Source organism: Zalophus californianus, chromosome 14 (genome assembly GCF_009762305.2).
Source record: "Zalophus californianus isolate mZalCal1 chromosome 14, mZalCal1.pri.v2, whole genome shotgun sequence".
Classification (NCBI taxonomy): domain Eukaryota; kingdom Metazoa; phylum Chordata; class Mammalia; order Carnivora; family Otariidae; genus Zalophus; species Zalophus californianus.
The window spans coordinates 24,908,317-24,930,929 of NC_045608.1; the positions used below are offsets into that span (position 1 = coordinate 24,908,317).

The 22,613-nt window shown below is 42.7% G+C and overlaps 1 protein-coding gene across 3 annotated transcripts in view; it reads left to right on the plus strand.

The window, feature by feature from the left end:
• SLC5A1 (solute carrier family 5 member 1) overlaps positions 1 to 22,613 on the plus strand; it is a 130,959-nt gene that overhangs the window by 85,943 nt on the left and 22,403 nt on the right. For all 3 annotated transcript variants that reach the window (XM_027577413.2, XM_027577412.2, XM_027577414.2), the window contains 8 exons: positions 4,749 to 4,854; positions 6,015 to 6,095; positions 7,681 to 7,901; positions 8,149 to 8,284; positions 10,270 to 10,377; positions 15,935 to 16,085; positions 18,460 to 18,628; positions 22,287 to 22,502. In XM_027577413.2, coding sequence (XP_027433214.1) covers positions 4,749 to 4,854; positions 6,015 to 6,095; positions 7,681 to 7,901; positions 8,149 to 8,284; positions 10,270 to 10,377; positions 15,935 to 16,085; positions 18,460 to 18,628; positions 22,287 to 22,502 — 1,188 coding nt within the window. The remainder of the gene's footprint in view (positions 1 to 4,748; positions 4,855 to 6,014; positions 6,096 to 7,680; positions 7,902 to 8,148; positions 8,285 to 10,269; positions 10,378 to 15,934; positions 16,086 to 18,459; positions 18,629 to 22,286; positions 22,503 to 22,613) is intronic.

Here is a 22,613-nt window from a genome sequence, read left to right on the forward strand (position 1 = left end):
GAGCTGTGAACCAAATGGTCTCATAGGATTATAGGAGAGTTCTTTTCTATCAATGCTGGCGGTGTATTTCCCTATTCATTCCCCTACTTTTATAAATAAAAAAATAACAAAATGCTTCAAACATACAGAGAAGTACAAAGACTAATATAGCAAATATCACCACCCAGATTCTATAGATCTTAAAAAAATCTCATTTTTTAAAGAAAAGAAATAAAACATTACAAATATGATGGAAGGCTTATTTCTACCCTTTTTTTTTTTAAAGATTTTATTTATTTATTTGAGAGAGAGGGAGAGAGCGCACAAGCAGAGGGGAGGGGCAGAGGGAGAGGGAGAAGCAGACTTCTTGCTGAAGCAGGGAGCCCGAACCGGGGCTCAATCCCAGGACTCTGGGATCATGACCAGGCGTCCCTATTTCTACCTTTCTTGACTCTGTTCTTAAAAGTTATACATGTCTTAAACTTGGTATGTTTTCTTCTGTCTGTTTTTATATTTGTACTACATATATATGTATATTTATATATCAATAGAGAATATAATGTGTTTTAAAATTTCTGCTCCCCCCACTTTTGAAACTTATAAGAAAAACGGAACAATGGTATTTAAGAAAATCTGGAGTGGAAAAGCACCCATAATCCTATGACTCTAATTCAGATATTTCATATTGTGTCTTTGCCTGTATGTGTGTTTTCTTTTACAGAATTGCAATCAGTATGTGCATACCATTTTGTCATCTTTCTTCCCCATCTTAGCATCAAACTGTATACATTTTCCCATGTTTCCATCTTCATAATTATTATTTTGAGGGGATGTGGAACTTAATATTTGACATAATTTTCAGCAAGACATTTAGAAATCCTCTGGTGGAAAATGGCCAACAGACACATGAAAAAGGGCTCAACGTCGCTTGGCATCAGGGAAATCCAAATCAAAAATTCAATGAGATACCACCTCACACCAGTCAGAATGGCTAAAATTAACAAGTCAGGAAATGACAGATGTTGGCGGGGATGTGGAGAAAGGGGAACCCTCCTACACTGTTGGTGGGAATGCAAGCTGGTGCAGCCACTCTGGAAAACAGTATGGAGGTTCCTCAAACAGTTGAAAATAGAGCTACCATACGATCCAGCAATTGCACTACTGGGTATTTACCACAAAGATACAAACGTAGGGATCCGAAGGGGTACGTGCACCCTAATGTTTATAGCAGCAATGTCCACAATAGCCAAACTGTGGAAAGAGCCAAGATGTCCACCGACAGATGAATGGACAAATAAGATGTGGTATATATATATATATATATATATATATATATCTATATACACAATGGAATATTATGCAGCCATCAAAAGGAATGAGATCTTGCCATTTGCAACGACGTGGATAGAACTGGAGGGTGTTATGCTGAACGAAATAAGTCAATCAGAGAAAGACATGTATCATATGACCTCACTGATATGAGGAATTCTTTATCTCAGGAAACAAACTGAGGGTTGCTGGAGTGGTGGGGGGTGGGAGGGATGGGGTGGCAGGGTGATAGACATTGGGGAGGGTATGTGCTATGGTGAGCACTGTGAATTGTGCAAGACTGTTGAATAACAGATCTGTACCTCTGAAACAAATAATGCAATATATGTTAAGAAAAAAAGAAAAGAAGAAGATAGCAGGAGGGGAAGAATGAAGGCGGGGAAACTGGAGGGGGAGATGAACCATGAGAGATGATGGACTCTGAAAAACAAACTGAGGGTTCTAGAGGGGAGGGGGGTGGGAGGATGGGTTAGCCTGGTGATGGGTATTAAAAAGGGCACGTTCTGCGTGGAGCACTGGATGTTATGCACAAACAGTGAATCTTGGAACACTACATCAAAAACTAATGATGTGATATATGGTGATTAACATAACAATAAAAAATTTAAAGAAAAAAAAAGAAATCCTCTGGTGGACCAAAAGCTCTTAACAGTTGTCACCTTTGATCTGAGTGATGGAAGTAGGAACACTTTTACTTTTCAGCGTATAACTTTCTGTGCTGCTTTTTTCCAACTATACCCATAAGTTATTTTATTTTAGAAGTAAGTAAAAAAATGTTTTTTTAATGATAAAAGATCTTGCTGTCTGCAGAAAATATTCCAGAAAAGAGAACTCTTACCTTTTAGTGTTGTTGGAAAGTCACTGGACTTGGAGACAAAGAACCGATTTTAGCTCTTGAGCTTGTCATTAATTTTGTCTTTCTCATCTGTAGAGTAGAGACAATATATTTGTCCTATTACCTTGTTTTGGGGATCAAAACAATGAATGTACCTGAAAACATTTGGTAAACTATAAAATTCCCTGGATATGGCGGGAAAAAAAACCTTAGTGAAGCAGATAAAGTTTCGGCCCCTAGGATTCAAAGACTAATGTCAGAGCACCTGGGCTAATGTGAACGTAGGTATGGCACAGTATCCTGTGGCACTTCTGCTGGCTTTCAGAGTTCTAAGGGCAGAATTTACTCCTGAGGTTAGAAGTGTAATCAATAAAGGGGCCCCTTCAACTGAAATAACTATGTGATGATAAAGAAGCATGGGAGCAGAGGGTCCAGCATTATGAATACTCATCACAATTCCAATGGCTCAGTGTGCAGAGTCAGGAAGGAGTGGCCATTTCACCCTTAGCAAGGCTGATGTGCAGCTGGGGGCTCTTTCTTCTTCTTTGGCTTTAGAGGATAGGATGGAACAGGTCCAGGACTTGGGAGGGGAATGTTTTCTTTGGCTGCAGGACTTCCCCACTTCCAGCCACTGAGGATCATAAGCACTCAGAGTCAGAGCTTCTTACTTTAAAGATGAGAACACGGAGACATGGAGAGGTGAAATGTTTTATCCAAGGTCACTCAGTCCTATAATCACAGCACTGGTATTAAAACCCAGGTCCTCTGACCACTAGCCCTTGGATGGTCTCTTTCTAAGTCACCATTCTCTCCTTACCTTCTGACTCTGCATCTCCTCCTCCACCAGGAAAGACAATGATATTAAGTACCCTGGGGCTAGGGAATCTGCAGGGGAGCTAAGGCAGCAATCCTTAGGAGACCCATCTTGGGAGAGGGAGTTGTGCATTAGCACATAAGCTTGGAGCTGGTGTGAGACAATCTCTCTGCCAACTAATAGCGGCAGGGAATAGGAGATTTGACTGGTGGGGAGCTGAGCCACTGGAGGGCCCCAAGGAGCTGTAAGGAGGTGGGGAAGCTAAGATTGGAGAGGAGATGCAAGGGCACCATTCCCCGGGTTATGACTAGGTGGCCCATTACACACCCTGAAATATATTAGGTTTTATGCAGTGAAATAACTCGTGCATTGCATCTAGGGGACGTCTAGTTTCTTTCACACCTAGCAATTTGAAAATAAAAGATTTATCATGATCATCCCTTAATACTACCCATCCTGGTAGTATTTTGGAACTGCCATGAAAATTCATTTTGGGTGACTCTGGTACTCTCTGTTTGGTTTAAATTAGCCACTGCACCATCCTGCCAGGTAGAAGGTTTTTTTTTTTTTTTTTTTTTTTGGTTTGTTTTTTATGGGGCTAATGAGGCAGGTAGGAGGAAGAGAACTGCATCAAGAACATAACTGGTGAATTTGGGAGGGAAGAGGGAACACTTCTCCCTAAAGTTTCATGATATAATCTAGACAAAGCCACCTAGAAACAAGCCTGCCATGCAAAAGATAATTGGTGATGTTCTGGTTGTGTTTGAGTCAAGGTGGACTCCATCTGGGCTGAGAAGATAAAACTATGATGTTGCTAAAGTTTCTCTCCACTCCGGAGTATGGTTGGGGTTTCCCTCTCATGGACTCTTTAGTACTTGCTTTTGGAAATAGATCTGATAAACATTTGCACACTGAGGTGTAAATGATAGAAAATAGCTTAGACCAGCAGTCTACAGGTGGGTTGGGAGGAACCTCAAGGTGTTAATAGTTATTCCTTGGCAAACAAAGTTCTATAGTTAAATAAGTTTGTGAAGCATCATTTACCACATTCCCCTCCTGGGGATTCACAGTACATACTATATATTAAAGGCTCAGGGAAGTTGTGTGTTGAGGAAACTGTCTTAACTTCACTTAATCCAGCACTTCACAGATCTCTGACTAGGGAATCCTTTTTCCCCCCCATGGGATATCTATTATCATCTTGAATAAAGCTTGTTGAGAAACTTAGGAATAGAGCATGACTCTGAGGTGTTTGTGTTTTTATTTTATTTTGTTGTGGTAAGAACACTCAACATGCCATCTATCAAAATTTTGACAGATTTTAAGCGTCAAATACATTATTGTTGACTATAGGCACAGTGTTGTGTGGCAGATCTCTAGAGCTTACTCATCTTACTTAACTGAAACTTTATGCCTGTTGATTAATAACTCCCCATTTCCTTCTCCCCTCAGCCCCTGGTAATCACCATTCTAGTCTTTGATTATACAAATTTGAGTGTTTTAGATACTTCATATATGTGGCATTGTGCAGTACTTGTCTTTCATATTCTTACCCGGGGATAAAAATATGAACTTTTAATTGGGGGATTTTAACCAAAGGGCAAGGGGGGTGTGGGCCAACATTGGGCCCAGAAATCACAGGCATTGACATTACTCAGGAGACGCCTTCTGCTACCCACTCCAAGTTTGCCACCTTGTCTCTGCAGCTGAAGTGCCTCAGCCAGGCCCTGGGTGCAACCTGCAGTCAGCTGGCCTCCTTCACCCCTAACTCTGCCTCTTCTCTTCTTCCAGGCAGACATCTTCTCTGGGGCCATATTTATCAACTTGGCCATGGGTCTGGATCTGTACCTGGCCATCTTTCTCTTATTGGCAATCACTGGCCTTTACACAATCACAGGTGAGTCCATACAAATGACTCAGCCGAAGCCCAGGAAAGGAGGAGGAAGTAGGAGACAAAGCTCCTCTCGAGGAGGAGAGATACACCTAGGAAACAGTTGTAGAATTGAGTGCTTAGTGCCAAAGCTCAGACCCAACAACTGATATGGGAGTCCCAGAAAACTCCAGTGTTGGCTGGAATAGTTAGTGTAGCTTCTTCTAGGAAGTGGGGCAGGGACTGGCCTTCCAGGTTGTGGATAGAAGTTGGCTGAGTTGGGAGAATCAGAGAGGGGCTACCAGGTGCAGGAATGGGGAGAGCAAGGGAATGGAGTCAGGAATGGGCATGGCATGGGGCTGGGGCAGGGTGAGCAAGCAGATGCGTTTGGCTGGAGAACGGTGGTCAATGGGAGGTAGTTGAGGTGTGTGTGGAGTGATAAGCCCTGATAGTTCAAAAGAGGTCACAGTGCAGGGGGCTTGGAAGCCAGAAGGAGGCCTTGGATTTGATGTGATAGGCACTGGAAGGCACTGTAGTTGGGAAGGGAGGGAGTGACACAAAAAAGAGATTTTAGAGGAAGACTCGAGAGGTGACTGGAGAAGCTGATGACAGGGACAGTTGGGGACCCCTTTGCAGAGGTGTTACTCTGTTCCCGATAGGGGAGCCAGGGTCAGCAATGGAATTTGGAGACAAGAAGTTATACAGCTTTGGGGACAAGAAGTTACTTAGATGATCTGAGTAAAGAGAGAGCAGGTGTGCATGGAAGTAGCCCTTCGAAATGTGCAGATTTGGTAACACCCGAACACCTTGTAGAGATGTTAACTCTTTGCTCTTCCGTGCCTTTGTTTGTGGGAGACAGTTCTTACCACAGCCATCTCCTTTGCACCATCTTCTGCCTTCAGTCACATCAAACTCCTCCTTCTCAAATAGGGAGAAACATTCTCCTTTTTCCAAGGTCTTCCCAGCATTTCTGTGAGAAGTAGAGGTGTGGGAACATGTTCGGTAATAGATTGCTATAACAAGACAAGGGAGGGAAGGAAGGAAAGGCAGACAGGTGACTGAGGGGTGTTCTCAGAGGATGTGCAGAGGGAGAGGGCCAGGGATTGGGCAAAGGAGGTAGGCTGGACCACACAGACAGGTGGTCCTCCTACATTAGGTCACATGTATTATTTTCTTTGCCTGTTTAGGGGGCCTGGCGGCTGTGATTTACACTGACACTTTGCAGACGGCGATCATGCTGGTGGGGTCTTTCATTCTGACTGGGTTTGGTAAGTGGGGCTGGGGCAGGCTGAGGAGGCAGGGAGGCAGAGGAAGAGGCCTAGGGAGAAAAAAATCAAGTCTAACCTCCCTGCCTGCTGCTGGCCCAGGCAGTGAGCTGGGTATCCTCTGCCCTCCCCAGGGGAGTGGTCCAGCCTGAATTGGCCGCCACAGTGGGTGTGCAGGGGCACCTTCCTCAGCCCTAGAAATCTCAGGCTGGGCCTGCTCTCCACAGAGAAACTGGACAAAAAAAGGGATACATCTAAATATCCATCAGGCTAAATATATTCAATGTTGTATCTTAAACCTCAGATTACATCTTGCCTATATTTGATGTTAAATGTCCTTTATTTTATGAATTGATGATAGTAAGTGATCATTTTCTTGTTTATGTCCTTATTTGACAAAATTTAAAAAACTAGCTTGTCTATGTTGGCCCCTGACCCCAATTTTGAAATTTTATTTGTCTGTAAAATCCTAAAGACAAGACTGGAGACACTAGATATGGAGGTACTTGTTATGGGAGAATATAAAATGCATTTTTAAGAGGGCCCATACTTTCTGTGTGTCCTGTGAAGCCTCTCTATTCTCTGTTTCCAAGAGCTTCCATTTGTTTTTCCCTAGTGGTGGTGGTAGTGGTGGTGGGGTCTGCAGGGCAGAAGCTAGAATGCCTTATTCAAGGACACACAGCAAAGAGGTTGTTGGGCTCCAGACTCCTTACCCTTTCTTTCTCTGTCCATCCTACCACATTGTTGTGACCAGGGATGGTATGGCTGAGTCTGTGGGTCTCTAGGTCTCTGTGCGGGATTTTAAAGGCTGCTGCTGACAGCAAAGGGTGAGGGGGAAACGTCTTTGAATATTTAAAACCAACGTCTTTCTTTTAATAAGTCCAAGTACTTTCCCTTTTTATTTTATTTTTTTAAAAAGATTTTATTTATTTATTTGAGAGAGAGAGAATGAGAGATAGAAAGCATGAGAGGGAAGAGGGGCAGAGGGAGAAGCAGACTCCCTGCCGAGCAGGGAGCCCGATGTGGGACTCGATCCCTGGACTCCAGGATCATGACCTGAGCCGAAGGCAGTCGCTTAACCACCTGAGCCACCCAGGCACCCAAGTACTTTCCCTTTTTAAAAAGTTTCATGGTTAAAATACTTTCACAGGTTGGGGCGCCTGGGTGGCTCAGTTGGTTAAGCGACTGCCTTCGGCTCAGGTCATGATCCTGGAGTCCCGGGATCGAGTCCCGCATCGGGCTCCCTGCTCAGCGGGGAGTCTGCTTCTCCCTCTGACCCTCTTCCCTCTCGTGCTCTCTATCTCTCATTCTCTCTCTCTCTCAAATAAATAAATAAAATCTTTAAAAAAAAAATAAATAAATAAAATACTTTCACAGGTTATTGGTTTAGACCCTCACAGGAGCCCCCCCACCCCAGGAGGCTAGGCAGGGTTAATAATCCCATTCTATGGATGAGAGAGCTGAGGCCCAGAATAGGGAAGTGACTTTCCCAAGACCACACAGTGAGGGTGGTTTCTCAGGCATCCACAGGAAGAAACCCGAATGAAGAGTTGAGAGTTTTAGGATGTTTGTTGCTGATGTTTTCCAGCTTTCCACAAAGTGGGAGGGTATGATGCCTTCATGACAAAGTACATGAACGCCATTCCAACTGTGATTACTGATGGAAACATCACCATCAACAAAGACTGCTATACACCAAGAGCTGACTCTTTTCACATCTTCCGAGATCCCCTCAAAGGAGACCTGCCATGGCCTGGGATCATCTTTGGGTTGTCCATCCTTTCCCTGTGGTACTGGTGCACAGATCAGGTACCCATGCTGGATGCGTGGGGTGGATGGGGTATTCCCCACGTCTCTACAGGGACTCCTGTCTGTCTACGGCTTGTGGTGTTAGGTACGGTAGGGTTGAGCTCATATGGTCTGGGGTCACTGAGCCTTAGTGACAAGGGGCTCGCAGGCCAAGAACCAAGAACATGTGGGAGGGGAGCTGAGGGTAGCCAGAGGACGTTGAGAGGTCTCTGGCCTGCACCCCTCTCTTACTGGCTTTCCCCGGCAGGTCATTGTGCAACGCTGCCTCTCAGCCAAAAACATGTCTCATGTGAAGGCCGGCTGTATCCTGTGTGGGTACATGAAGCTGCTGCCCATGTTCCTCATGGTGATGCCAGGAATGATCAGCCGCATCCTGTACACAGGTGATCCCTTTTGCTGGACTCAGCAGCCACTCTCTCCCACTTTTCTGGCTCTGTGTCACTTCTAAAGCCCTATAGCTTGCTGCTCTTCCTCTTTTTTTTTTTCTTGCCACAATTACCAAGCATTATTGTTCCCCCTTTACATAGCAAACAACTTGAGGTCACAGAACCTGTGGGGTTGTCTTCCCTGGTTCCTTACAATGACAATTACTTTCTCCCCTTTTGTGAATTCTCTGAAGTCATGATACACTTCCAGCTGTAGCTTCTTCCAACTAATATTTGCTAGCATTTTGCTCAGTCTTCCTTCCTCAGTGTGTAAAATTTAATGTCAAAGGACCCTGGCCAGTCTCTAATTGCTTGATGCTCAGAGCCCTGTTTCTTGGGCCATTTCTTTGAAGAGCCCTGAGCCTTATACTTTGCTATCTAGGGTAATAGAGTCTTTTTGACCCTTTTGTGACTTCTCCAGCATTGCATTTTTTTCAGTCAGCCATCATAGGTCAAAACTGTTTCCTGGAATATGAAATAATGGCAAAAAAGAGAGCACCAGGGAGTGAAACTTTGGTGAGCTCCTAAAATGAAGACAAGACAGTCTGGAGGCACTTGCTGCCGTTGGCCGTTATTAGCATTCCTATTAGATCTTTTATACTCCTATGCTGGCTCACCTGTCATGAGAAAAATATTCCTAACTGAATAATTTATATTCTAATGGGTATAACACACATAAAAGTATTTGAGATAGTGCTATAATGAATCAGCACTCTAAGGAGCAGCACTAAATGATATATCTGTAGTAGGTACCCAATAAATGTTTGTTGATTTAATTCTAAAGAAGTTACTGGAATTTTGTCCAAGTCTTTAGATCATTTCCCCTTCCTCTCCCAGGCTACTCCTTGTCTTTCTCTACCCCAGATTTTTCACATTTTGGAAGTACTACCCGATAGCCCTCCCACTGGGGAGTTCCCTCAGTTCAATCCTACTTGCAAAAAAGCTGCTTCAAATAAACCTCAAAATTAGGAGCCACAAGTCACTATGATCTTCAGGAGAAACAAGACAGTAGTCAGTGCTAAGCTGTAGGGAGGCATAGCTAAAGTCTAAAGACTGTGCCCCTTCTCTTCCCGCCCTGAGCATTGCTTTGCTTCCCCCACTCCTCTGCCTAAGAATCCTTTTCTTCCTAGTCAGATCTTGGAGATGGTCATACCAGCAGGGCAGGGGCATGGCATGGAAGGGCTCAGCTTGGAGCTGCACTCTCTGTGGAACCAATTCAGGGCCTTAGGCAGGAATGTCCTGTTTGAAGCCTTATTTTAAGAAAGTGAATCTTGTTCCATACAAATTTTAGGATTGTTTGTTTCAGCTCTGTGAAAAATGTCAATGGTATTTTGATAGGGATTGCATTGAATGTGTAGATTGCTCTGGGCCACATAGACATTTTAACAATGTTTATTCTTCTAATCCAGGAGCATGGAATGTTTTTCCATCCCATTGTGTCTTCCTCAATTTCTTTCATAAGGTTCTGTAGTTTCTAGAGTACAGATCCTTTACCTCTTTTGTTAGGTTTATTCCTAGGTATCTTATAGTTTTTGGTGCAATTAAAATTAGTTAATCAGAAAAAGACAATTATCATATGGTTTTACTCATATGTGGAATTTGGGAATAGGGCAGAGGACCATAGGGGAAGGGAGGGACACCTGAATGGGAAGAAATCAGAGACGGAGACAAACTATGAGACACTCCGGACTCCGGGAAACAAACTGAGGGTTGTGGAAGGGAGGGAGTGGGGGGGATGGGGTCTGGGTGATGGTCATTGGGGAGGGCATGTGATCTGATGAGCACTGGGTGTTATACACAATTGATGAATCATTGAACACTACATCAAAAGCTAATGATATACTATATGTTGGCTAATTGAATTTAAATAAAAAAAAGGAAAGTGAATCTTGGAAATATTTCCCCGATGTCTGCTTGCTGACATGGCTCTCATCTTTCCTCAGAAAAAATTGCCTGCACTGTCCCCTCGGAGTGTAAGAAATATTGCGGTACTGAGGTTGGCTGTACCAACATTGCTTACCCGACCTTGGTGGTGGAGCTCATGCCCAATGGTGAGAGTCATCTTGCTGGCAAAGTCTTTCTTTGGAGGCTGATTTGGCTTCCACTTGATGTAGATTTCTGTGGCCTTCTGGGGAAAAGCCATTTCTGAGCCTGGGGGCCCAGTAGGGAAGGCTTTCCTCTGGGTGTCCTCAGTTTTTGAACATGTCTTCCTTCAGTGGAAAGGAGACATATGACTTGGTTGAGCTCTATGAGACCTAGCATGTGTCCATCAGTCCGTTGTGGAAAAGAGGTGATCTGAAAATGTGCTAGTGAAAAAAACAACTTTTCCATGCTCATCTAGAAGATCTTTTGGAGCTCTCCAACAGACATTAACATGAAAGCTTAAACTAAGTGGAGTTTTTCCTTGAGAATGAATTGATATTCTAAGGAGGAAAGGCAGAACAGTTTTAGCTATTGAATGAGGAAGTTTGAGGCAGTAGATGGATGGACCACAAGGGGGCTTCTCACTAAAGAGAATGTGTTATCCTAGGTGATTGAGTACTTGGAGTCCAGAATAGTTTTGGGTTAGACCTGTAGGGCTACTGTTCATGTTTCATGTCGAAGAAAAATCTAATTCTGGATCAAGGGATGCAAACCTCATTGGGTTAGGGGGTCTCAGGAGGCTAAAAATTCAAAGGTATTGATCAGGAAAATTTATAATAAACTTATAAATTTTATTACTGAGAGGAAACCTAGAGACTATCTAGTCAAACCTCTTCATTTTATAGTTAGGGAAACTGAGACCTACAGAAGGAAAATGATTTTTTTCCAAGGCCACATAGCAACTCAGTGTCTGGCTTGCATAACTGTGCTCAAGGCTGGAATTGAAGTTTTTTTTTTTTTTTTAAACCACAAACTGGATGTGTGACCTTGGGCAAACCATTTGCATTCAAATTCTATAAAAATGGGGGTAATTGTTAACTATTCCACTGAACTGGGCTGCTTATTAATTAAGGTTGCAATTAGAAGAGTCACATGGCTGGTTCTTTTAGAGTTCTGGTTTGGATTACACTGAACTATGTGGGGGTGTTTATGTTATTCCTCTTTCTCTTTTTTTTAAGATTTAAAACATTTTTGAAATGATTTACTTATTTTATTTTTATTTTTTATTCTTAAAATGATTTATTTATTTGTCAGAGAGAGAAAGAGAGCACAAGCAGGGGGAACAGCAGGCAGAGGGAGAAGCAGGCTCCCTGCTGAGCAAGGACCACCCCCCTCCCCCTGATGTGGGACTCAATCCCAGGACCCTGGGATCATGACCTGAGCTGAAGGCAGATGCTTAACTGACTGAGCCACCCAGGAGTCCCTACATATTTATTTTAGAAAGAGAGAGAGAGAGCATGAGTGAGTGGGGGGAGGGGCATAGGGGGAGGGAGAGAATCTTGAAGCAGACTCCCTGCTGAGAGTGGAGCCTGACGCGGGGCTCGATCCCAGGACCCTGAGATCATGACCTGAGACAAAACTAAGAAATCAACTGACTGAGCCACCCAGGTTTTCCCCTAAAAAAAATTTTTTTTTAAAGTAATCTCTACACCCAATGTGAGGCTTGAACTCACAACCCCGAGATCAAGAGTCGCATGCTCTAGAACCATCCAAGTGCCCCTGTTTATGTTGTTTCTTTAGAAGGGCAGATTGTGGGTGAGACTGTAGTTCTGAACACTGTGCTAGAGTGAACTGTACATGACAGGAAAATGCATGACTCGCAAGACAACAAAATGCTGTGTTTACATGTACCATTACCATTCCCTCATCTTCAGCTAGAATCTGGCTTCTGTAAACACTGAATTTTCCAGTGACTTCCTGTGCTAGATTAAATAGAAATTTTCCATTCCTTATCTTACTTGACCCCTCAGTAGCATTCAGCTTTATTGATCACTCATCTTTCTTCCGTTATCTCTTCTCTTGGATTCCATTATACTATACTCTCCTATTTGTCTGTTTTATCTCCATCCTTTAGGCTGCTCCTTTTTGTCTCATTTGAAGATTCAGCCTCTTCCACTTGGTCGGTAAATGTTGCCCCACCAATCTGTCACTAAATTCTGTCCATTTTGCCTCCTAAATATCTCTTATATTCATCTATCTCTTTCTATTTTTTACCTCTATCACCCTGCATTGATATACCATTATTTCTTGCCAGAGCCACCGTAAAATTATGTTCAACAAATATTTATTGAGTGAATAAGAGAGTTTGGTAAGAGTGTAGTACAGAGGGGAGAGCTTTATCCCAGCTTTACAATTAACTAAAGTAACCCTGAACAAATGGCAGAGCTAGGGCTCGAAGCCCTACCTCCTAACTCCTTGAAGTGGACCTTTGTTTTGTCAACTGAAAAGTGAGGGAATTGGACTAGAGGATCTTTGTAACTCCTGTGGTTTATGTGCTACAAGCTCAGGAGGAACCATTGAAAAACTCCCAACAGGGGCACCTGGGTGGCTTAGTTGGTTAAGCATCTGCTTTTGGCTCAGTTCATGATCCCAGGGTCCTGGTTCTCTTTCCCCCTGCCTGCCACTCCCACTGCTTCTGCTCTGTCTCTCTAAAAAATAAATAAAATCTTAAAAAAAACTCCCAAAACAAATGACAAAATAATTGAAGCTGGCAGCCTTTATTTTTCTTCTTGCAAGATGAAAACAAAACTATAAAATTATTTGCAGATACAAAACCTAGAGGAATGATAGAATCATGTACCAAAAAGATCTCAACAGGCAGGAATGTTGACTCAAATCTAATAAGCTCAAGTTTAATAGAGGTAATATGTCAAGTTCTGTATATTTGGGCCCCCAAGCCCAATTATAAAGAATATTGTAAGAAACTGAGGATCTTTAGTGTGGAGAAGAGAGAGTTCAAGAGGACATGAATTATCTTTGAATATATGAAAAATGGTAAAGTAGGTGAACAGTGAGACCTCTTCTGTTGGGTAGCTTACGGACTGTGTCTGAGGCTATAAAGAGGCAGATATCAGCCTAGTTAGGATTGTCCAAGAGGGAGCAGACCCCCTGTGCAGTTGTGGATTTCCTGTTGCTGGAGAATTTGGGCAGAAGAAGGGATTCTACCAATGGATGGTAAGCCTAGGTGACAACTAAGGTTACTTTTACTTCTAAGACTGTACTCTTCATGGTGGGCCCTCAGCATGACCTGGCCTTCCAGCCTAGCAGGGACAACTTTATGCTGTCCTTGGTATGGAAGTAGTGATAGAGATTATAGCCAACCATGCTGGCCATGATTGGGAGAAATTTTATTTATTTATTTATTTAGATTTTACTTATTTATTTGACAGGGAGAGTGAGAGAGCACAAGCAGGGGGAACAGTAGAAAGAGAGGGAGAAGCAGGCTCCCTGCCAAAGCAGGGAGCCCAATGCGGGGCTTGATCCCAGGACCCTGGGATCATGACCTGAGCCAAAGGCAGACACACTTAACCATCTGAGCCACCAAGGCGCCCCTGATTGGGAGAAATTTTAAAAGGACAATTCCTTATTCTGATTTGGGCAGGTGTAGTATTATCCCCATTCAACACACCAAGAGATGAGGCCTAGAGGTTAGCATAACTTGCTTAGGGTCGGAGTTTGGAAATACAGCCTTGTCTTTTGTTTTTCAGTGACAACTTTATTGAGCTATAATTCACATACATATGATTTATCACTTAAGGCATACAATTCAATGGTATGTTAGTATATTCAGAGGTGTGCAACCATCACCATAGTTTTAGAAAATTTTTATCATCTCCAAAAGAAATCCTGTACCCAATAACAGTCATCCCACATTTTACCCAACCCCCGTAGCCCTAGGCAACCATTGATCTATTCCCTGTCTCTACGGATTTGCTTGCTTTGAGCATTTAACATAAATGAGATTATACAATAGTTGTACTTTGTGTTTGGCTTCTTTCACTTAGCAGAACCTTTTCAAGGTTTATCCACATTGTAGCATGCATTAGTACTTCATTCTTTTTTACTGATAAATGATAGTCCATTGCATGGGTGTATCACTCTTTGTTTATCCATTTATCAGTTGATGGACATGTGTTATTTCAGCTATTATAAATAATACTACTATGAACATTCATGTTCGAGGTTTTATTTAAAGATTATTTTAGAGAGAGAGAGAGTGGGGGAGGGGCAGAGGAAGAAGGAGAGAGAAAATCTTAAGCAGACTTGCCACTGAGCATGGAGCCCAGTTTGGGACTCAGTCTCATGACCCTGAGATCATCACCTGAGCTGAAATCAAGAGTCAGACACTCAACCGACTGAGCCACCCAGGGGCCCCTCATGTTCAAGTTTTTATGTGGACACATGTTTCTATTTCTTTTGAGCAGATACCTAGAAGTGAAATTAATAATCATATGGTAATTGCATGTTTAACTTGAGAAACTGCTAGACCATTTGCCACAGTGACTGTGCCCTTTTACATTACTGCTAACAATGTATGAGGGTTCCTATTTCTCCACATCTCCACCCACACTTGTTGTTATATTTTCTTCCTTCCTTCCTTCCTTCCTTCCTTTCTTTCTTTCTTTCTTTCTTTCTTTCTTTCTTTCTTTCTTTCTTTCTTTCTTTCTTTCTTTCTCTTTCTTTCTTTCTTTCTCTCTCTCTCTCTCTCTCTTTCTTTCTTTCTTTCTTTCTTTCTCTCTTTCTTTCTCTCTCTCTCTCTCTCTCTCTCTCTCTCTCCCTCCCTCCCTCCCTCTCTTCTTTCCTTCCTTCCATTCCTTCCTTCCTTCTTTTTTATTATAGCCACCCTAGTGGGTACAAAGTAGTATTTTATTGTAGTTTTGGTTTGAATCTCCCTGATGTTGAGCATCTTTTCATGTGATTATTAGCCACTTGTTTATCTTCTTTGGAGAAGTTTCTATTCAAGTTCTTTACCCATTTTAATTGGATTACTTGTCTTTTTTATTATTCAGTTATACATGTTCTTTATATATTCTGCATACTAGACCCTTATTAGATATATGAATTGCAAGTATTTCCTTCCATTCTATGGAATTTTTACTTTCTTGAGAACCTCATCTTTTGAATCCTACTTTTAATCTTTCTGCTATACCATGAATTTTTAAGTAAAAGACCTTATAAAACTCCTTTTAGATGGACTCACACACACATCATCACCACCATCACCATTAACCACCATTACCACCATCATCATCATCATTCAGTTGCAAAGTATTTACCTCATATATATTTTGTCCTTATCTCTCTGTTGACTGCTTTGGGCTTACAATATAATATCTAGTCTTTATGGAGAGACAAGTTGGAGAACATGGCATGGTTTCAGAAGGCAAACAAAGCTTGAGTTCTCACAATTTCTAAGTGCAAAAGGGGCGCCTGGGTGGCTCAGATGGTTAAGCGTCTGCCTTCGGCTCAGGTCATGGTCCCAGGGTCCTGGGATCGAGTCCCGCATCGGGCTCCCTGCTCCTTGGGAGCCTGCTTCTCCCTCTGCCTCTCTCTCTCTCTGTGTGTCTCTCATGAATAAAAAAAAAAAAATCTTAAAAAAAGAAAAACAAAATTAAAAACAAAACAAAACAAAAACAAAAGAGCTGAGTTGCTGTGTGTGCCACTCAGAATCTCCTTCTCTTTCAGGACTGCGAGGCCTGATGCTGTCAGTCATGTTGGCCTCTCTCATGAGCTCCTTAACCTCCATTTTCAATAGCGCCAGCACCCTCTTCACCATGGACATCTATACCAAGATCCGGAAGGGAGCATCTGAGAAAGAGCTCATGATTGCAGGAAGGTAAGTGCAGCTTCTCCTTGCCACCCATCAGGAAAGACTGAATGATCTGTGCTACCCCTCAAGGTAGAGAAGACTGGTAGATGCTTGGTTAGAATGGGAGTAACCTCTGTGGCTAGTTATATTTTCACTTCAGTGGCATTTAACTTCAAGTTGAAGATCTCAAACAATGCCTGTCTGGAGTAAGATATGACATCAGAAATCATCTAATCTAACCCTCAGTTTATCAACAAGCAAAAGGAGGCTTGTCTTTTTTTTTTTTTAAGATTTTCTTTATTCATGAGAGGGAGAGAGAGGGAAGCAGAGGGAGAAGCAGACTCCTCACAAAGCAGGGAGCCCGATGCAGGGCTTGATCCCAGGACTCTGGGATCATGACCTGAGCTGAAGGCAGATGCTTAACGACTGAGCCACCCAGGCACCCAAAAGGAGGCTCGTCTTGCCTAAATCCAGGTAGTCTGGACAGTGGCAGAACCAGGACTGGAAATCAGGCCAAGTGAGTCCTTGTCCAAGGCCCTTTATACTGCCCCATGTGGGCCTCCTCAGCCCTCGACACTGTAGGTCTTCACATGGGCCATCTTCAAGGCCCAGATGCCTCTGATGCCTCGACCCTTTGCTACAACATTTTGCATGACCATTGTGAGGATCAAGTGATACTGTGCTTGGGAACATGCTCTGTAAAGTCTAAAACACCATGCTATACATACATTTGTTATTGCCAAATGGGATAATGGACACAACAGGATACTGAAAGCCAGAAGCGTTGATGCATGGATCAGAGGTGCTCATAATCTTGACTATCCATAGAACAGATGCTTTGGATAGAGGACTAACTAAAACTCTACTATGTCTCTTTGTGGGGCTATGGCAGGTCAACTTCTCAGAGCAGGGGGATCAAGTCCCTGTGATGTCAGTCAAGAGAAATTTCACAATGAGTGCAGGAGGGGTATGGACTGCCACCTCATAGGCCTCATCAATAAGATTAGGGCAAAGGAAGGAAAGGGAAAATGACAGTCCATTGTCAGGTGATGAGCCACCTGGCACCCAGGGGAGATCTGACCAGGCCCAAGTCTACTACTTTGCTTCACAGAAAGCAACACCATCACCCTGACTGTTTTTTTCCTTAGAAAGGACTTTACTGTTTCCCACCCGCCCTGTTATCTATAAGGCTCGAGATGCAACATGAAAAGAGAACCATTTTGTTGCTTTGCTCAGGGCTGGCCCCTTGGCTCTGAGGTTGTTGGGGCTCACACTTTTTTGCATCCCATGACTGCTGCCCTGGAGCTTATCCCTGCCCTAGATGAGCTTACAGGAGACAATCCCAAACTTTGCTATGGGGACTGTAAGAGCAATCAAGGAGTCAAAGAAGGGAGAGGTGAACATGGCATGCAGTAGTTGGGGAAGCTCCTGGAAGAGGGAGGCCTGAGCTGAGGTCAAAATTGTGGGTAGGATTTGGGTAAATGGGGGGTAGTGGGAAGGGCATTCCAGAGAGAGAAATATATGAGTGAAAACACTGCTTTGCAAAGGTTAGTTTAAGACTCTTTTGCCTTAAATTCATGTAAGTGAGGTAAGGGAATCATAGCCTTCTTTCTAATTAAATCAAGAGCACAAGTAAGAGGAGCTTGTAAGGGAACCCTCCAATCTCTTCAAAACTTGAAGTAAAATTCAAGAGGAGAGCTGGACGTACTTGGTAGTGTCCCTTTCTAACTAGACTGTTCCTTTATAAACTCTTTTTGGCTGTAGTTTTCAATTTATGAAGTGAAGAGGAGAAGGGGGAGGAGGAGAAGAAAATAAAAATTATGGCCTTTACTATTTATTGAGTACCTACTGTTTGTTAGGTGTTTTGCTATAGCTGATCCTTATTCCAAAATTGCAAGGTCAGTCATATTATTCCCAATTTGCATATAGAGAAATTGAGACTCAGAGAGGTTAAGCAAGGTGTCCTATGTCACATAGAGAAAAGAAAGATTTGAATCCAGGACTGCTTGGCTCCCAAATCCATACCTTTGTTCCTACACTCTGCTACTTGTCAAAGTGTGATTCTCTTATGGCAGTGACTAGTTTAGGTTAGTTAAGTGCATTTCACTTATTCACAGGCACAGATGACTTTCTCAAAGAAGCAGAATACAGAGGAAAAAAACCCTCAAGAATGAATTTGCTAATTATTTTTCCTTGTTGTGGTCATATTACACACACAAACAACATGTATATATAATTATAATAAATGAAATTATGCACACACATAAATATATACATTTATGTGCATATGTATTTGCTAGTTATATATATATACACACACAAACACATCTGATACATAGTAATATATATTTATTCATATAGAGCCATTTATTGACACTGTACTGGGGGGCTTTGATTTCAGGTTGTTCATCCTGGTGCTGATAGGCATCAGCATTGCCTGGGTGCCCATTGTGCAGTCAGCACAAAGTGGGCAGCTCTTCGATTACATCCAGTCCATTACCAGTTACTTGGGACCACCCATATCAGCTGTCTTCCTGCTTGCTATTTTCTGGAAGAGAGTCACTGAGCCGGTAGGTATCATTTATGCATGTCCTGAAAAGCCATTCTGACACAGAAATTCCCACCTGGAGCTGCATAGTCTTCATGGAAGGGATTCTGTTTCCCAGAGATCTCGAGCGGGAATACATGTGCCACTGAAGGTTTGTCTGGGAAAGCCTTCAGAGACTCTCCTGGGTTCACGTTCTTTTGGATTTCCCTATCCTCTTTACTACAGGTTCCAAACTCATTCTCAACTAATGATGTACATTTTCCATCCAATCTGGGTGATTTTGACCTGATAACATGGCATTAGCCAGGAAGTTTGTAACCCCTGGGTGAGCCCCTCCGGAGGAAGTCCTAGCACAGGCTCCCTCTAGTGGTTCTGCAGTGAGCTTGGGTTTCTGGCCAGCACTTCTCAAGGCCCAGTGAAGGATGAAGTCCTAGGGCTCAAGCAGTTTATATGCAAAACAACATAAAGTAGATCATAATTGAGTGGCACAGAACATGAGAAGGGATTCACAGAAAGGCTATATCAGCAGAGGCTGAAACTGAGAGGGAAGAGAGGGTATTCAAAGCAGAGAGAACAGCACCAGGACTTGGAGGCAGAAGTGCAAGGATAAGGGTAAGGGTGAGGGGCTTGTAAGGCATCTCACCTGGCTCAAGAGGGAGTTTGTGTGTATGGATAATGGAAGATACGCTAGAAAGACAGGTTAAAGTTAAATTAGGAATGGCTCCTTTGAAAACCATGCTAAAGAGTTTGGGTTTTCATTGGGGTGCTGTTAAAGGTTTTGAGCCACCATGAAAAGGATGCCTTTGGATATGCCTTCTGACTGGGGTGTTGCTCACCTGGCTCTGTATCAAACCATCTACACACCCAGGGAAGGCTGGGGTGGAGTGGGGGTGCTGACTATGTAGCTTATTGTCTGAAGCAGTATAAATGATGACATATTTTTGGTTAGAGATAACCCCTTTCTCCCAGTAGGACAAAAACAAAAATATGCTTGGGAAATACCTCACTGGAATGACCCAGCTTTGAAGTGCAAAATTACATGTGTTTCTCTCCATTCAACATTTGCTGTTAGGAACATAGTCCAGATTTGCTGGTAACACAAAACCGCATGCACAGATAAATACCCTTGAGAGATCAGAATTAAACCTGCAAGTGATCATGACAGGTTAGAGAAATGGGTACACTCTTAGGATATATTTCAATAGAGATTAGCAGAAGCTGAGATATTTCTAAGTTAAAAGTTAGTAAAGTGTGGCTAGAAGCCCAGCTGGGTATTGCTGTGGACTAAAAACAGATTCAGTTCGGGGTGCCTGGGTGGCTCAGTTGTTAAGCATCTGCCTTCGGCTCAGGTCATGATCTTGGGGTCCTGGGATCGAGTTCAGCATCGGGCTCCCTGCTCAGTGGGAAGCCTGTTTCTCCCTCTCCCACTCCCCCTGCTTGTGTCCCCTCTCTTGCTGTCTCTCTCTCTGTCAAATAAAAAAAATTAAAAAAAATCTTTAAAAACAGATTCGATTCAACAAAGGACTGTGACATTCAAAAAATAAGGCTAAGAATTGGGATAGAGTGGTTCTCAATTGGGAGTGATTTTGCCCTTCCCCCAAGGGACTTTTGACAATGTCTGGCAACATTTTTGATTGCTTTGATTCAGAAAATGCTACTAGGATCTAGTGGGCGGAGGCCAGGGATGCTGCTAAACATTCTTCAGTGCACAAGACAGCTCCCCCCAAGCCCATCCCCAAAAGAATTGTCCAGCCCAAATGTCACAGTGCTGAGGGTGAGAAGCCCTTGCTAGAGTCTCTGGAGAGTAGCACTTAGAGACTGCAAAGTGATTCTCAGGACTGGCCAGGGATTGTGTTTGATGAGGGGTGACTCTAAGGCTTGAGGAAAATGTCAAAATTTCCCAGATTTTTCAAGAGCCTCTTGAGAATAAGATTAAAGGAACAAGAAGAGGAGGCTAATTGCCAAAAGAGAAGGGCTATGTGTTGGTTAATTGAATATATTTATTTATTTATTTAAAGGTTTTATTTATTTATTTGTCAGGGAGAGAGAGAGCACAAGTAGGCAGAGTGGCAGGCAGAGCAGGCAGAGGGAGAGGCAGGCTCCCTGCTGAGCAAGGAGCCTGATGTGGGACTTGATCCCAGGACCCCTGGATCATGACCTGAGCCAAAGGCAGATGCTTAACTGACAGCCACCCAGGCATCCCGCTAATTGAATTTAAATTTAAAAAAAGAAAAAAGAAAAAACCACAAAACACCAAAAGAGAAGGAAAGTTTTATAGCAGATTTTATCAATATTATTCATACAAACTAAAGTAAAAAAAAAGTAATTTTTTGAATGAATAAGTGTATGGGGAAAGAATGAGGAACATCTTTTTCCCTATCTATCTATCTATCTATCTATCTATCTATCTATCTATCTATCTATCTATCTATCTAATCTATCATCTATCATCTTCTAACAGATACTTCCAGATGCCAGACATAGGGCTAGGTACTGGCAACACAAAGGGAATAAATCCTGGTTTCTTCCCTGGGCAAATTCCCAGTGCGGAGGGGGAGACAGAGAAGTGAGTGAGTGATTCCATAGCAGTGGGATTAGTACTGGCATGGAGGTGTGTCTAAGGTGCAGTCAGAGCGAGGAGGATGCGCCCACTCAATTCTGTCTTGGGAGGATGAGAAGGGACGTTTAAGCTAGAAAAAGGTTACCAGGAAGGGAAGAGCTTGTGCTCTCTCAGACAGAGAGTGACCTGTGCAAAGACCTAGGACGTAAATACACATGACATATAAAGTGCAGGGGTACCCATGGCTAGGAAAGTTCAACGATCAACGTTTGAAAGGAAGGCTCTTTTTTTCACCTTTCTGTGAGCTCACTGTACTTTTTCACTGGTCCTTTTAAAATGTGGCCTCTATATTCAGACCTGGTTCTCTAGGTGAGGACTGACCAAAAAGGAAGCAAGAAGGAAGTAAGGAAGGAGGGGAAGGAAGGAAGGAAGGAAGGAAGGAAGGAAGGGAGGGATGGAGGGAGGGAGGGGTTAAAAAACTCTGAAAAATTGTACCCCAGTATTTTTAGTCTCTTAAAGGCTTTCCATATTTCTAATATGCAAACCCAAAACTTAATGTGAAGACACATAGTATAATTTTATGTTCTCAAATTAAAAACAGTGACTTTGGATCTATAAAAGGGGCTAATGAAGAAAGTAGTATTTATATTTTGATGGAAACATCTCTTTCTCTTCCATCCCCAAAAGACCCAATTTGTTTTTCAGTGTCTTCGAGGAAAACAAATTACTTCACAAGTAATTATAATACCTCTGAATATGCCTAAATCTGGAGGCTAATGTAGCTACAGGGAGGAGATTAAAATTATTTTTAAAATTAAAAATTAATTTTTGGAATTAAGACTTTGGGTTGATACTTGACACCAGGTATTAGACACTGTTACCCCATTATATTATGAATCTTGTTTTATGACCCAGGTAAAATCATGTCACTGAAACATGATAAACACACCTTCTGAAGGCTTGGGCCTGACATCACACTCTTAGCCATATTCTGAATGCCAGCGTTCTGGCTTCAGAAGGCTTGAAGCTATCATTTGTCTCATATTTATTCCTTTGACCCCAGGAATGCCCAGCTGTTTTGTGTGTTTGGTGTTAATTAGCCCAGGGTTTTCTTTCACAGGGAGCCTTCTGGGGACTGATCATAGGATTTCTGATCGGGATATCCCGTATGGTGGCTGAATTTGCCTATGGAACTGGGAGCTGCATGCAGCCCAGCAACTGTCCCACAATTATCTGTGGTGTTCACTACCTGTACTTTGCCATCATCCTCTTTGTCATTTCTGTCATCATCATTGTGGTCGTCTCTCTCTTCACCAAGCCAATTCCAGATGTGCATGTGAGTATCCATTTTGGAGAATGTGTCTTGCCCTTGTTTCATGCTCATGCTGCAACACCCATCTTGTTGCCCTTTGCTCAATTAGACAACTCACACTCACATGACTAAAAC